This window comes from Boleophthalmus pectinirostris, unplaced genomic scaffold (genome assembly GCF_026225935.1).
Source record: "Boleophthalmus pectinirostris isolate CB_2022bp ecotype Guang Dong unplaced genomic scaffold, ASM2622593v1 HiC_scaffold_1, whole genome shotgun sequence".
In the NCBI taxonomy this organism is placed as follows: domain Eukaryota; kingdom Metazoa; phylum Chordata; class Actinopteri; order Gobiiformes; family Gobiidae; genus Boleophthalmus; species Boleophthalmus pectinirostris.
The window spans coordinates 16,102,384-16,117,833 of record NW_026570970.1 but is presented as its reverse complement, the minus strand read 5'-3'; the positions used below and the strand labels follow the sequence as shown (position 1 = coordinate 16,117,833).

The following is a 15,450-nucleotide window of genomic DNA, read 5'->3' as shown; positions in this document are numbered from 1 at the left end:
ATTGTGAGTACTCTGGAGGCTACACTGCACACACTACACTTTTTCCCCTCAGGAATCCTCACCCAGTACAGCAGGTAGGTCTTTTGTATTAACTTATCTTTATTCTGCAAACTTTGTATGTAAAAAAAAAACAAATAAAGCCATACATTATACTGCATACTTCTGTAACTTCTTCAATAACCAAAATATTAAAATACTGTATCGTCAAAAGTCTCACAGTAATATTGTGGGCCGAATTACAAGTCTCTTCGATTACATTCATTGTTTTGGTGCAGCGATAGCTAGACACCACACAGATATGACAAAACCACTAGCTGCCACATTCCACATAGGAAGTGAACATGGGTGCACTTCCGGCTCCATCGACTCTGGCTCCAACTGACTTAACATTTAATACGGTTCACCCCTCTCTTTGTAACTGCTGCAGTAAGCCTCATCATTTTGGTCTTAAAATGTTCGTATTAACTCACTCTACATAATCCTGGTGTTTTTATTTAGATATTTTGTCTATAAATGAATTCCTATTAATGATATAGCTCAAATCTTATCCCTATAACTGCTAGCCTTGTCAACTTGATTTGACTCAAGCCGAATGCTACGGGTGACGTCCCACTATCTTAGTCCACTTTTTAATATAGTCTATGCTAAAGACAGAGTGCACATGTACAATGATAGTTTGCTTAATTTCAGGGCACACTACATGAAAAAATAATAAGTGTTATTAAGAACTTTTAAATATTTAAATCTTAATTATTTGGATTATGGCAGAACCAAAGGCTTATCAAGGCATTTTATAAAGAAAAAGCAGCGCAATTTTGTTCATCGTTGTATTGTACTGTGAGATGCATATCACCAAAGTATCATTCAGAGAGATTTGGATATCATTACATCCTGAGTAAAGGGAGAGTATTTGTCTAAAAAGTCTGTTGGCCAGTTATGTGTACTTAGCTGGACCCATCTGTGCTCCTGTCCTGACCCCTTCATGACTCTAACTGTGCACCACCTGCTAGATGTGGCTATATATATATGAACCTAAACCCATTATTATGTTATATAATATGATGAATTACTATTAAATATTTATAGCTGCTCTAACTTCTCCTTTTTGGGTTTTCCTTCCCCTAACAGATTTTCAGAGCTCAGGTGAAATACAGTGCTTGCCTATTGATGTCTATTTTTGTAAAACCCTTTGAGGCTCTGGCTGTACCGTATGAATACAAATTAAGTTAAATCTAAAAGGTAAACAGATGATGTAATTTCTCTACATTTCTTACATCATTTTCAATTAATATGTACTGTGTGTGATTTTCATGTTCTTCAGTGCACTTTCAAGTGCCTTTTATCATTATTAAGTGTGACAATGATAAAAGGGGAGATTCCACTCACACTGCAGTTACAGCTTCTGGCAAAGAGCCCTGCCACACTCTACTCCTCCAGTCGTACTGATTAATAACCTTGGATATGTGTGCGTGTGGGAGTGTAGAGTGGGGTCCCCTGCTTTCTTTCCTCTCTAATGGTGGGGTTTGATGGTTGATTCAGACTCAGAAAGTGACCTACTTTGTCTGGAGACATTATCGGTGACACTGGCGTTGTCCTCGGAAATGTTGTCACTCACATCACTGACATATGACTCATCGTCTGAGCCCTGTGAGGGGAACAGGTACAAAGTGGATAGAGTCAGTAATGTACAAGACTCAATGACACAAAAGCAGTCCCTGAGTTGAAGAAGTGGCCACACACAGGCACACACACACATACACACACGGACACACACACAGATACTGCAGATTGCCACTGGCCAACAAACTGCAGCAGTCACTTACTATCTACCCCTCTGCAGTAATCATGAGCTGAGACACTGCAGGGGTTTAAACTTACAACCAACACAATAATACCGTTATATTTTGCCAAAGGGAAGCATGTTGTAGCCAATTTCTGATAAAGACTATTTCCGTCAATAAGATTTTGCTGGAGAAGTGTGAAACAAGTCTAACAGGGCCAGCCAGTCGGGCTAAAGGACGGGGCCTTGATGAATTTCCTTGGTGAGTAATCCTTCAATATGGCTCAATGCATGTCTGGGGACAAAGCCGCATCGCCCCCCAGAGAGCAATTGCTTCTGGGTGTTCAAAAGGGTGATTACAGAAAAAACAGCTCAAAGATTAAGCTACATCTTGAAAGAAAAAAATAAAGCGTGGAGTTGCAAATCACCAAACACAAGATGCATTCTGACACAAACAATATGTTTTATGACTTGGCGCATTTGACTGTGTCTGTGAAGAAAATGTTGAAAAGTACAAAAATAGAAGATGTAGCAATGAACACAGAAAATTTCATCCAAAGTGTACAGATAATTTACTCTTAATTAACTCTTTTTTTCAGACAGTTTAAAAGGTCTCATATTATGTTATTTTCTAATCTATGTTCTAATGTTCTTCCTCATCAAAAACATACCTGGAGTTGTGTTTCTTTTATTTACACGTTTAATACACAAACTCTCCATATTTAGGCTGAGTAACTCTAGCAAACAGAAAACACACTGTTCCACCTTGTGATGTGATGTGGTAATACCAGAAATGCTCCACTGTGTTTTTAAACTCCATACACCTTCACTAGAATCATCTGGATAATTTCAGTCCCACAATTTCCAATCTTTATTGAACTAAAGGTAAAAGGAGCTGTTCACTTGAAAACTACCACTTCATGACATCACATAGTGGAACATTTTGAGCTCTGGAGATGTAGACTAATAATGAGGGGTTACTCAAACATGATGTGAACAATACACAACTCCGGGTATGTTTTTGGGGAGAAAACAGCATTCTAACACAGCTAAAAGCTCACAAGAGCCAGCTTTATGTAATACAGGATGTTTAAAGCATTCACTTATCAAAATAAATTGTGTAATTTAGACATGTATTAGCACGGGTACATTCACCCCCCATTCAATCATTTATAAAATTTCTAGAGATAAAAAATCTCTTTCAAGAGTGTCATAGCCATGTATAGTGGCTAGGAAACCCCTCCTATGTCCAATCAGGAAGCAAAATTATAAACAAAAAATTAGAAGAGCTTTAAGCCTCATCAAAAACTTACCCGGAGTTGTGTTTTGTTTCATTCACACATGCTTGAGTAACCCTTTATTCTAAGTCTACATCTTCAAAGCTTGTCTTTGGTTTGAAATAACTCAGCCTAAATATGCAGGGTTTGTGTGTTAAACTTTTGATGAGGAAACATATAACATATATCAACAGAAAACAGTGTTTTCTGATATATGTTACACTGAAACTTTATCTCTATCTGCAGCAACTTCCCGTACAACATCCTTCCTATGTCAACAGCCAATGTGTATTAGCTTAGTCATTGTGTGGGCCCCATTGTGCCGCATTATACCTCGTTTTCGGAGGAGCTGGCTGACAGTAGCACTTCCTGGGCATCAAAGAACTCTGACACGGACTCGGACATGGACAGTCGACTCTCATTGGAAGCCTGCTGAGTCAGAGGGATCCCCATCTGTTCCCCAGCCTGTGGCAAAGAAACACAATTCATGGGACAATGCCTTTCGTAACAACATAGACAGATTTAGAACCTCGCTCGCACTCACAGTAACGCAAAACAGTCTGTCATAAATTTGTAATTAGTCATTTTTTCCATTAACCTTGATGTCATGAGCTGCTACAAAATGATAATCCTTTAAACTCAAGTGACAGGGTTTACCAAAAGGACCATCAATTTGTGCGGACAGGAATCAATAAAGCAACTGTCAAACGCAGGAAGCAAGGAAGCATTTCCAACCAGCATGCTAGCCTTGAGAGCAGAAAATTAGCCCAGTCAATAACACGTCACTGTGTTATATGTGACCTGCATTACCTCATCAGGGGTTGAGATGATGTTCACGCTGACAACTTGCTCAGTCAGGACCGATTCAGAGTGGATGCGGTTTAGGCGACTTCGGAGCTCTGCATTCTGGGACACAGCCTAAACGTAAAAAAAAAGTTTAGTTTCACAGAGGTATAGCATAAATATTCCATAGTTAAAGGTGCACTATGTAACTTTTTGGGCATTTCTATGGATATGTAATTTCTCTGCCTGGAATGTTCCACAGTATGACATTAAACACCAGACATTTATTCAATTACAGGTGCTTTTACTGCTCAAAAATACCTAGAAAAACAGGCATACTGACTGTGAGTGGGGTGGCCTCTCCACAAATCTGATCTGTAACTTGGTCTGGTTTGGTTGCCATAAAGATAGTAAGGTTTAATGCCATACTGTGAAACATTCCAGACAAAGCAGTAACATCTTCATGAAAAGCATGAAAAGCATTTGACGGACCCTCCTCCAGTACATTTATACACAATACCTTTAAATATGGTACATTTAGAAATTCAAAGTGGTTTATTAGGGTATGTAGTAGGTGATATTTGGTGTACTGAAATGATATAGAATAAATATTGAGCCAAAACAAAATCCTGAACAATTGCAAGATAAGGTCAAAAGCCGCAAAGCATCAGTATGTTAAAAGTGATGCCACTAGAATGTATTCTGCCCAAGCCTCTGAGCTAGACTTAAAGCGCAGTAGTCTCCATGGAAATGTTATTGCTTTGTCTGGAATGTTACAGGTCAGATCTTAGTAGAGGCGACCAGCTCACAGAAAGAATGCAAGTTTTTAATGTACTTTTTAGTAGAGATCGACTGATAAGGGTTTTTTCATGGCTGTTTTTTTTATGACAACGATTGTTTAGAATCCAGCTCAACTGATGGTGAATAAACTCTGCAGATATTTTTGAGCCGATAGGATGGGCAGACTTTTTCCCCTCGAAATTATGTAATTTAACTTTACTACAAATCTGTAACAGCAGAATAGTCACATTTTCAACAATTATCTCTTTACATTAAAGAATTCAAATAATGCTCTATGTTTTTTTTTGTTTTTTTTTTATCAGCAGGCCGGTCAAAACAAAATATCAGCCTGGGCAGGAGATTTAAGACCGATAGAAGCTAAAATGTCCAAATATTGGCCAAATGGTGTATCGAAAACACCTAAAATTAACATTCACATATGGGGTCTTCACATTAACAGTTCACCTTTAAGACTTGAGTTAAGTGCTATAGTAGTAATAGTAGTAATATCACAAAAAATATCGTACGGTGAGATGTATATTGTGAAAATATTGCGTAAAGATTTGGATATTGTTACATCCGTAATCATGAGCCTCCCCATCTTATCATAAGCTTTCCCATGATATCGCAATAAATATCGTACTGTGAGGTTCATACCATCACAATATCGTAACATGAGACTTGGATATTGTTACACCCCTAGTAGTAATAGTACTCGTAACCTTAGACATTTTAGTGCAACTGGAAAAGAAGAATGTAGTACATTATGTTATTTAACCACCAACATGGCTATACTGTCAGGTGCAGTTACTTTACGCTGCCTGTATTTTGAGCCAATTAGGTCAGAGATGGCAGGTTGATTGTTTGCGGGGGTTGGATTTTACAACAGTTGCAGCTGTTGCTCAAGAAGTCCTGACATGTCTTAAACTCCTACTTGGACATCAACTCTGACCCCTTGCCTAGAACAGACTTGCCTTACCATATAGTATGTGCCCAATTAGGGACACATCGTTGATAATAGGAAAAAAATGTTCCCCTGAAACGGTGTCAACTCTTAGCAGGAAAAGTCCAATTACGTGACAAGTTGGAAGACTGGGCTAAGGAGCAGAGTTAATGAACTGAACCACATATTTTATCACAGTAATTAGTGCAGAAGGATAATTTGACAATCACGACTCACACTTCATGCTTTCTAATTGTGATTACGTTGACGGCTCAAAATAAAAAACAAAAAAACATTGCTGTGTCTGTAGTTTTGTCTGACAGCCTGTGGTAATGAGCCCAACAGAAAAACAGTGGATTTGAATATGTGAGACAAGAAATAAATGACAGTGATGATTCATTTCTTAAGCCTGAAGCAGTGTTCATAAACTGGTCTGTCAAAAACACAAGCACATCTGTGACTAAGAACAAAATTAAACTGGTTTTTACACTGATATGTAATCAAAAGAGCATTCAAGTTTGGAAACTGATCTTAGTCATTTCAATAACCTTCCAGTAACCACTTTTTACTTATCAGCTCATCACATGATAGTTTGCAGTGATGTCAGGATGGGGGTGTTCTACGTGTATGTGTACTGGCGGAATGTTTACCATGTTTACACAACGCACACAGTAGCAAACACTACCAAAAATGTCTGACAACTCACAAAAAATAGAAAATGGATTTAAACAACACATTTTCAAGAGCTTGTGATCAAATAAGAGGGTTCATGGTCTTGTTTAAAAGTTTGATTTCAACAAAAAGGTGAAAGTGACTAAAAAACTAGCTTGTGACTATAATGCCATTTGAGAAGGACTTGTTAAACAGCACCTGCTGTAGTCTAATAAGTCTCAGACAGAGCAGTGCTTAGAGTTAGCATCACACCCTCAGGGAACGTTGAGGTCATCAGCTGCAAAGTATACATTGGGAATTACTTGCCAATAGCCAGGCTGGTGCCACCTAGTGCCTCTGCTCAATTTCATTTCTCTCCATGGATTAGGTCAGGAATCGGAATACACTAGAGGCTTTGCAAGAACCTCAGAAGATGTACACCGCGCACCGGCCACTCAGCGAAGAGCTGTGAAGCCATGACTGGGTCCCTTTCTGTGGTACAGCACAACAGTAAACAAAGTAGTCGAGATGGATGTAGATGAAACCATACATTATCTGTTGGCAATGATTCTCGAGATCGAGGATTTAAAGGCATATTAAAACTGTAGAATGTTTGGTGAATTTTATCAAGGGGAAGACGTTATTGCCGTTATTCCTACGGGATTTGGGAAAAGCTTGTTATACCAGTTAGCCCCGTTAGCAGTGCATTACATACTGTACGTCACGACCAAATAGCAGCGATTGGTTAAATAACAAAAGTACACGCCTAATGCTAATGCTGCGAGGTCAGGCGGTTTCCACGAAGTGAAACTGATGTGATATGATGACATATGAAACTGATGTCTTTACATGATGTAAAAACATATGAAAACTACATGAAGTAAACAAGGAAGTACATTCTGATTCTTCTTCAGATTCCAAACAGTTGCAGCTTTGAATGAAAAACAAAAGTAGCTTGTTACCTGTGAGAGTGACTTCCTGAGAGAGGTGATCTGTGCTGCCTGCTCCGTCTCTTCCTGGTTTGACAGAATCTGCTTGATCCTTTCTTTCTCTATGGCCACTGTGTTAAAAGCTGACTTCAAAAGAGAGTGCACTAAAAGAGAAGCAGACAAAAAAGTAGTTAAATATAGTAGTTAGTTATTTTTTTACTCAAATTTTCACATTAAAACCTTTGAAAATGAATCCTATTAAATATGACTAGAATGTTTTAATGACCTCTCCTTTTACTACTCATATACACTGCCCGCTGCACAGACCTTTTTGGGCGATGGTGCAGAACTCCTCCTGTAGTTTAATGTAATCACTGGTATACTCCACAGTCTCCATCAGCCTCGTCACAGGGGGCTGGTAGTCGGCCAGCTCGGCACACAGATTAGGGTTGGACGAATGGAGACGCATGGGGGACATGCTCGCCGACTGTGGGACCTGGAGACGAGATGGCAGTGGTGGAAGAAGTACTCAATTGTGTTAAGTAAATTAAAGTGTAAAAGTATAATTAAGTAAAAAAAAAGTAATAAGTAAAGTAAAAGTACAGCTATTAGAGCAGATAAATACTCAAGTAAAAGTAAAAGTATCACATGAAAAAAAATCTACTTAAAGGTGCACTGCGAAACTTTTCTAGAGGTCTATTCTCTCCATGGAGATGTTATTGCTTTGTCACAAATGTTCCACAGTATAGATTAAACCTATTTATCACGGGAGGTTACAGCACTACGCTGCATTACAGTTCAGATCTGTGGAGAGTCGCCCCTATTCACAGAAGGAATTATTGTATATTTGAGCATTAGAAACATCCGTAATGAATAAACGTTAGATATATTTAATGTAATACCATGGAACATTCCTGGGTAAGCAATAACTCTTCGTGGAGACAAACAGCTGTTTAAAAACGTACTTAAAGCAAAAATTTAAAGTATGTTGCACAGATTTTGAGGTCTTATAAGGCGTCACATGTAGTGATTTTGAAGATTTATTTATCTCAGCCTTTTTAGCAGGTCTCAGACAATAATAAAAAATACTTTCAGTCCAATAAAAATGTAGTGCAGTAGCAAGTACAGATATCTGCTCTCAAAAGTAAAAGCAAAAAGTATCCACTTTAAAATGCGAAGTACAGATACCTGAAATTTCTGTTAAGCCAATGATGTTCATTTTGTCTTCTTATGTACTTTAAATTCTTAGGTTCTTTTTAAAGACAATGCAGTAAAGTGTATTTACTGAGTTACTTGAGTTGTCAGAAGGAAACGTCAGGGAGACTCACCAGAACACAAAAAGACAAAGCAGAACAGGAAAACCTAAAATCCGCCATATCAGACCACTGTAAAAGGAACAGCACATTATAGATTGGGACGGGGCTCGGGCCATTGGATCGGAAAACAACAAGTTCAAACGCTGGATCAAGGAGGCCATTGAAATCAGGAAACGAGGCACGGACAGCATTAACCGTGATGACGGCGCGTTCCTCCTTTCACACACCTGGGACACCCTCCTCCAGAGAACACCGGGCGACGGGAGGCGTGGTCAGTCTGAGCGACCTGCCAGGTCCATCAGGCTGACCACGCCTACAGGAAGTAACAACAGCTGATATATGACACGTCACCACCAACACCGGTGACAGTTCTGAAGATGGCTTGCAGCTAGCAGCCGAAACATGTCAACAAGGTAAATACACTTTACTGCATTGTCTTTAAAAAGAACCTAAGAAGTTAAACAAAAATTTCTGTACTTTATTACTTTTACTTCATTACATTCTACCAGTACAAGATTCTGTCCACAAAACACCATAAATAAACACCTGGAAGGAACAGGAGTTGTTGCTAACACACGACTACTAAGTTTATTTCCATTACACACGGTAGTTTTCCCTTTACTCAGTCAGGAGCCAGTTGGCCAATTAGTTGCAGAATGTTAGCAAGCCCAGTCGTCTTTGATGCAGTTTTGGTGAGTTATAAATGACCAAAGCGACAAAATAAAAATAAACATTCAAACCCTCTTTTGCAGTGGTATGTGAAGCAGCATTGCACAAAAGTACATTTAAAAAAAAACACTGTAATTTGTGAAAAGCATAAAGAACGAAAGAAAGGTTAATGGGCAAAAAATGCAAGTCTCTGTGAGCGGTATTTTAATACAAGCCAACTGTGGAGCAACCTCATTAAGGAACAAAGTTAATGAAATGAAAGAAACTGTGAAATGATTCATCTCTACCTCAGTACAAATAATTTAATCTCCTTGTGCATAGCTATTATTATTAAAGATAACAGCCCACACCCATAGCTACACATAGAATGGCAATACGAGAATTACAAGTGTTATGTGAATGCTTGTGGGTGTGAGAATGAATACCTGAAGCTGGAATTTTGCATCTTTCCCGACACTTTTTGTTCTCCATCTTCTGTTCATGCGCTTTTCTTTCTTAGACAAATCTACACAATTGGTCTAAGTGGCACACATCAACACACAACACAGTGAATACAATGAAATGATGTGAATTATGAGGGAAATTATAATGTGAGCTGGGATTTTAACATAAGCAGTGCAAAATACAAACAAAATGGCTGATCAATTATGAGGCAAACTGTGTGAGTGGTTTCAAGTGATTCCAGGCAGCAATACGCCCACACAGTTGCACAATGCATTGTTATAAACTTTATATTTAACAGCAACAATGTTAGTATGTGCACTTACTTTAAGGTGGGAAAATCTTTACCTGAATTTCAGTAAAATTAGGAGCTGACTGCGTTCTCTGAAGTATCTCCAGACTTTGCAACAGTCGACTCAAATCGGTCAGGTTGGACTGGCATCGAGCGAGCTCTAACAACAACAGGGATGGGAAGAATATTTGCATTACTGCATTAGAATGTATTTTGTAACGTATTCTGATGGTCCAATCAGAGCACTGTATTCTAAAGACGAAACATAGGATTAAAAACATCTTCATATACTGTGTGCACAACTATTAGGCAAGTGGGTATTTTGACCATATTATAATTTGTATGCATATGTATATAAGCTGTATAAACTTTAATTCTTATTAGATTTAAGCATATGTATCTGTCCTACGAGGAAGGATGTGGCCCTAAGAGATCAACATCCTATATCAAGGTGTCAGAATTATGAGGCAGCTTCTTTTCCCCAGGCAAACTGGGCCAAAAAAGAGATTTAACAGACTCTGAAATGGCCAAGGTAAGGAAGGCTGAAACCCGACCACCACTGAACAAGAAACGTCAAGACATATATGAAATATCTGAAGATAGATTTTTCAAAGGTTTTATGGACTGTTGAGATGAGAGTGACTCAGTAATAGGCACAGAGCTCCACTTCGACTCATACGCCACCAAGGTGGAGGTGGGGTGTTAGTATGATCTGGTATTAATAAAGATGAGAAGATGACCATTAAGGGTTGAAAACTGACTCAAAATGAAACCAAAATCTATTGTCAGTTTTTAGAAGACACTTTCTTCAAGCAGTGGTACAGGAAAAAGTCTGCATCTTTCAAGAGGACCATGATTTTTATGCAGGACAATGCTCCATCACATGCATTGAAGTACTTGTACTACTTCTTCCTCTCTTGACCTAAACCATATTGAGAACTTGTGAGTCCTTCTTAAACGGGATATTTACTGTGAAGGAAAACAGTAAACGTCTCTGAATAGTGTTGGGAGGCTGTGGTTGATGCTGCACAAAAAGTTGATTGTCAACTTTTGACAATCAACTCCATGGACAGCTTATGACTCCATGGACAGCTTATGACCATTATTGAGAAGATGGGTGGCTATACTGGTCATTGATTTATTTATTTATTTTTATGTCAGAAATGTTTATTTCAAATTTTTTTGTTGTTTACCATTCTGACAGATGAAAACTGAAAATTAAATTTTTTTCATTTAGTGGCGTAATAATTCTACACATTATTAGTTGCCCAATACTTGTGCACAAATAGATTTTCCCCTAAGAAACCCAAAACTTAATTTTTACTTTCTTAAATATTCAGGTTTGAGGTTTATTAATATTTATGATTGACTGAGAGCACTGTAGTTGTTCAATTATAAAATGAATTCTCATAAATACAACATGCCTAATGATTACTTACACAGTGTATTTTATAATCTCACATGGAGGAGAGGTGAGGTGCCTGTGTAATACTGTAGGCATTATTTATAGGGGTGGAGTTCACAAACTTGTCATATTAATCTAGTGGTTTTAAATCCTTCCAACAATCAAACCTTTGGGATTAAATAATAGGTTAGGGTGAGGGTTAGGGTTTTGAAATAGGTTGTGTTCATGTCATTCATTTCACACGCCCAATAAGTGTTTTATATTTTTCTCACTGACTGCGTACAGGTTGAAGCCTAAATTTTGTGATAAAGTACCGCCATATATTCCTTAGATGTTAGGAAAGTAACTGCATTCTGAATACCACCGAATGAAAGAGTAACTGTACTAGAACACGATGACTCAAAATTAGTATTCTGCACAGGTATTCTTGGTACATGTATTCAGTTACTTCCCAACACTGTCTAACAATTAGATTTACAAACAGGGAGAAATGTCACCAAATGGTTTTCATTACTGCACTCGAGGCAACAAAAGCCTGGAGCATTATTTAATCTACTGCTGTGTTCAATCAGGTTAGTTCCAAATATAAGCAGGGAAATAGCACTTACCCTCGGCGCACTTGTCCATCTCCTCTGACTCCTGGAGCCAAACCGCCACCTTACTCTGGCCGTTGCTGTAGGAGGCCGGGAGGCTGCTGTTGCTGCTGTTATTGGGGGCCACTGGTTGCCATGGCAAGCTGCTGGGTTTCACCTGCTTTAATCGAAGCAGATAATAAAGTCGAACATTTCAGATTTCAAAACGTAATGTAATGCAGGAGTGTCTGAACATTTTTTCACTGAAGATACTCAATGCAGAGCACCACAGACTGATGTTTATTACTAGGGATGTAACAATAACCAAATATCGTCATATCGTATCGTCGAAGTTCTCTCAATAATATCGTGGATCATCATAATATATCGAATTAGAAGTCTCTTTGCTTAAATTAAGACTTATGGTGCAGCAATAGAAAAAAAAAAGACAGAGGGAACTACATAGACCATGATCTTTTGCTCCATTTCAGTGTAGACTACATGAAGAAATAACAGTTCTAAGCACTTTTAAGTCTTAGTTCTTTGAATTAAGTCTTGTCAAGGCATTAACAGTTTTGTTAGCATCCACAAAATATCACAATAAATATCATACCGTGAGGTTCATACCGTGACAATATTGCATCGAAAGACATCGATACACCCCTAGTTATTACAGTAGATCATTCAGATATGCAGATGGGTTTAATAAAGCTTCGAAAGTTCATTCACAATCCTCAATAACATTAACAACATATTATATATCATATATTATATTATATATTATAATTCATTCACTGATAACATAAAACACCACACAGAGCTAAAGCTTAAACAGTTTTGCATTTGTATGGAGACCTTGTGAGTAAAGATGCACTGATCCAGCTTTTTCAGGTCCGATACCGATTCCGATATTATAGCTTTAAGTATCTGTCAACACCCGATATCAACAGATAACAGTGCAGAGACTGAAGACAGAATTTATTTCCTTAAAACAAAAATAAAATAAGACAAAACTGTTCCAAATGTTTAACTGTTATTTATGTCTGATGTACCTACAGAACAACTTTGTATAGATAAAGGGTTAAACATAATGATATTTTTTGGGTCGACTACAGTGCAGCCAGTAAATAATCTTATTATATCAATGTATATGTCCAATCAGGATATCAGCTGAACTGAGATTTAGGTTAGTTTGCTTTATTCGTACCCGTAGATAAATTTGTTTTGCAGATTTGAGAGGCAGGTCCCACATTTCACACTTCATTCATTCACGTTATGTGTAATAAACCACAATTACAAAATAAAGTGTTACAGTGCTCCAGTGCAAAGGCCAATATCTGAAACAGCAAATTTTTCAGTATCGGCACTGATATCCGATACCAGTATCAGATCGGTGCGTCCCTACTTGTGGGCCTTTCATGTAGTACTGTACAATGTAGTTCAGCTGGAAGAAGTGCTCATGAGGCCATTGCAGCTGATCTGATTTGAGATGCTCACCTGTTATAATCTGCACTTGGCTCAAAGTCCCAGTCCCAGTGGGCACCTTCACCTGAGAGGTTTAAGCTTCACTGGTTCACACACTTGAGAGGGATTTAGAGTTAGTCCAGACAAACAAGCCAATCTGCTATCTGAATGATCTGGATCCAATTACCAGTCTGATCACAATCGCTGTCCTTAACATACAAATCAGGGACTACAGCAAGGTCAATAGTGGCAAAGGCAGAAAATCAGTATCTGTGGTGTGGGTTTTGCATCTCCTTGTCTGTGCTATTTTAGTCTATCCCAGTTTCTATTAAAAAATGAACTCCCATGATAAGCCCATAGTGAATTAGACAGTCCGCTTAAGGCAAGTCTTATAATGAACATTTCCCTTCTACCCCAAATTTTCCTTTGAAGTCTGCATGGAAAGAAAAAAAGTGAAAGGTCCCATATTACGCAACATTGACTCTTGTGAGCTTTAAGACTTGTTATAATGTTGTCACCCCTCAAAAACATACCCAGAGTTGTGTTTTGTTTCATTCACGCCTGCTTGAATAACCCTTTATTATTAGTCTGTCAGCTCCCTTTTACCTTTTGTTTAGTAGAATTTGGCAATTCAAGAGCTGAATTTATCCAAATGATTCTAGTGAAGGCGTATGGAGTATAAAAACACAGTGGAGCATTTTGTAGAGAAGAACTCAGTCTTAATATGCAGTGTTTGTGTGTTAAACATGAGTGAATGAAACTAAACACAACTCGAGCCCAACTCTAGCTTCCTGTTTGTGATAAGGAAACGACATTATAACACAGATCAGAAAATAGCATAATATAGGCCCTCACCTTGGCCTCATGAACCAGACTGGATACAATTGGAGGAGGCTCGATGGCGGTTGGAGGAGGAAACGTTCTCATGGTGGCCTCTCGAGGAGATCGCACAATCTCGTTCTGTCGGTAAAGCCGGTGGTGACGTAGCTTGGACACCCAGGCATCGAAAATGTCTTGAGATTTGACCTAAAGTGAACCAAAGACAGGAAACTGGGTGATGAGTCTGATCTTAAATAACAAAGCCTCTGTGACAGTATTGATCGGTGTTACCTTCAAGTGATAGATATGCTCCTCTGTGTCCAGGTCAATGCGCCGACTCCTCTTTTTAATTGACATGACTGAGAGGCCCACGTCGATGCTGCCATGGAGTTTGCCTTTCTGGATCTAAGAGAGAACCATATTTAAAGGTCCTGTATGACGCAAATTTGACTCTTCTGAGCTTTAAGCCATGTTATAATGTTGTTACCTCACCACAAAAATACTTAGAGTTTCGTTTTGTTTCATTCACACATGTTTGAGGGGCACTTTATTATTGGTCTGTCTACATCTTAAAGCTCAAAACGCTCTATTCCACCTTGTGATGTCATGTAGTGGTCGTTTTCATGTTAGCAGAACAGAACTCTCTCTCTAAATATGCAGGGTTTTTGTGTTAAAAAATGTGTGAATGAAACAAAACACAATTCCAGGAATGTTTGTGATGAGGAAACAACATAATAACAGATCAGTAAATAACATAATATAGAACCTTTAAAACTAAACCAATATAAAAACTTAACAAAAATGACAAAAATATTCTAGGATCTATAATTCCTTTGGTAACTTGGAGAAAATGCAGTCAAATAGGAATTGCAGTGATCACAAATACTGCAATTACTTGAGTACCATAAATTCCTGCGTAAACAACCAAATAGCCTTTGTTTTGGATAGTTTAGACCTCTGCAAACATTCTAAAGTCCATATGTTTTTTATATTAGTGTGTTCTATTTCACTAAATGTGCACTGCATAACATTTCTAGTGGAGGGTCTGCCACCTGATACCTCCATGGAAATGTTGTTGCTTTGTCTAGAATGTTTGGCAGTATAGATTAAACCTATCTATCACCAGGAAGATGAGCAGATTATAGCACTACACTACATTACAGTTCAGATCTGTGGAGAGTCACTCCTATTCACAAAAGGAAATACTGTATTTTTGAACAATAGAAACACCAGTAATTAATAAATACTAGATGGAAATGTTTAAAGTCATAACATGGAACATTCCAGGCAAAGCAATAACATTTTCATGGAGACAAGCAGGTATACCAT

General features: G+C 38.2%; 1 protein-coding gene across 2 annotated transcripts in view; it reads right to left on the bottom strand.

The window, feature by feature from the left end:
- The window catches only part of osbpl6 (oxysterol binding protein-like 6), a 34,978-nt gene that overhangs the window by 5,536 nt on the left and 13,992 nt on the right, over nucleotides 1–15,450 (bottom strand). The window contains exons 5-14 of one of the 2 annotated variants that reach the window (XM_055152294.1): nucleotides 14,413–14,526; nucleotides 14,158–14,328; nucleotides 11,875–12,019; nucleotides 9,918–10,021; nucleotides 9,554–9,646; nucleotides 7,471–7,639; nucleotides 7,177–7,307; nucleotides 3,868–3,975; nucleotides 3,391–3,522; nucleotides 1,558–1,645 (exon numbers count right to left, since the gene is read on the bottom strand). In XM_055152294.1, the coding sequence (XP_055008269.1) occupies nucleotides 1,558–1,645; nucleotides 3,391–3,522; nucleotides 3,868–3,975; nucleotides 7,177–7,307; nucleotides 7,471–7,639; nucleotides 9,554–9,646; nucleotides 9,918–10,021; nucleotides 11,875–12,019; nucleotides 14,158–14,328; nucleotides 14,413–14,526 (1,255 nt within the window). The remainder of the gene's footprint in view (nucleotides 1–1,557; nucleotides 1,646–3,390; nucleotides 3,523–3,867; nucleotides 3,976–7,176; nucleotides 7,308–7,470; nucleotides 7,640–9,553; nucleotides 9,647–9,917; nucleotides 10,022–11,874; nucleotides 12,020–14,157; nucleotides 14,329–14,412; nucleotides 14,527–15,450) is intronic. The other variant, XM_020931825.2, reaches the window with a different exon arrangement.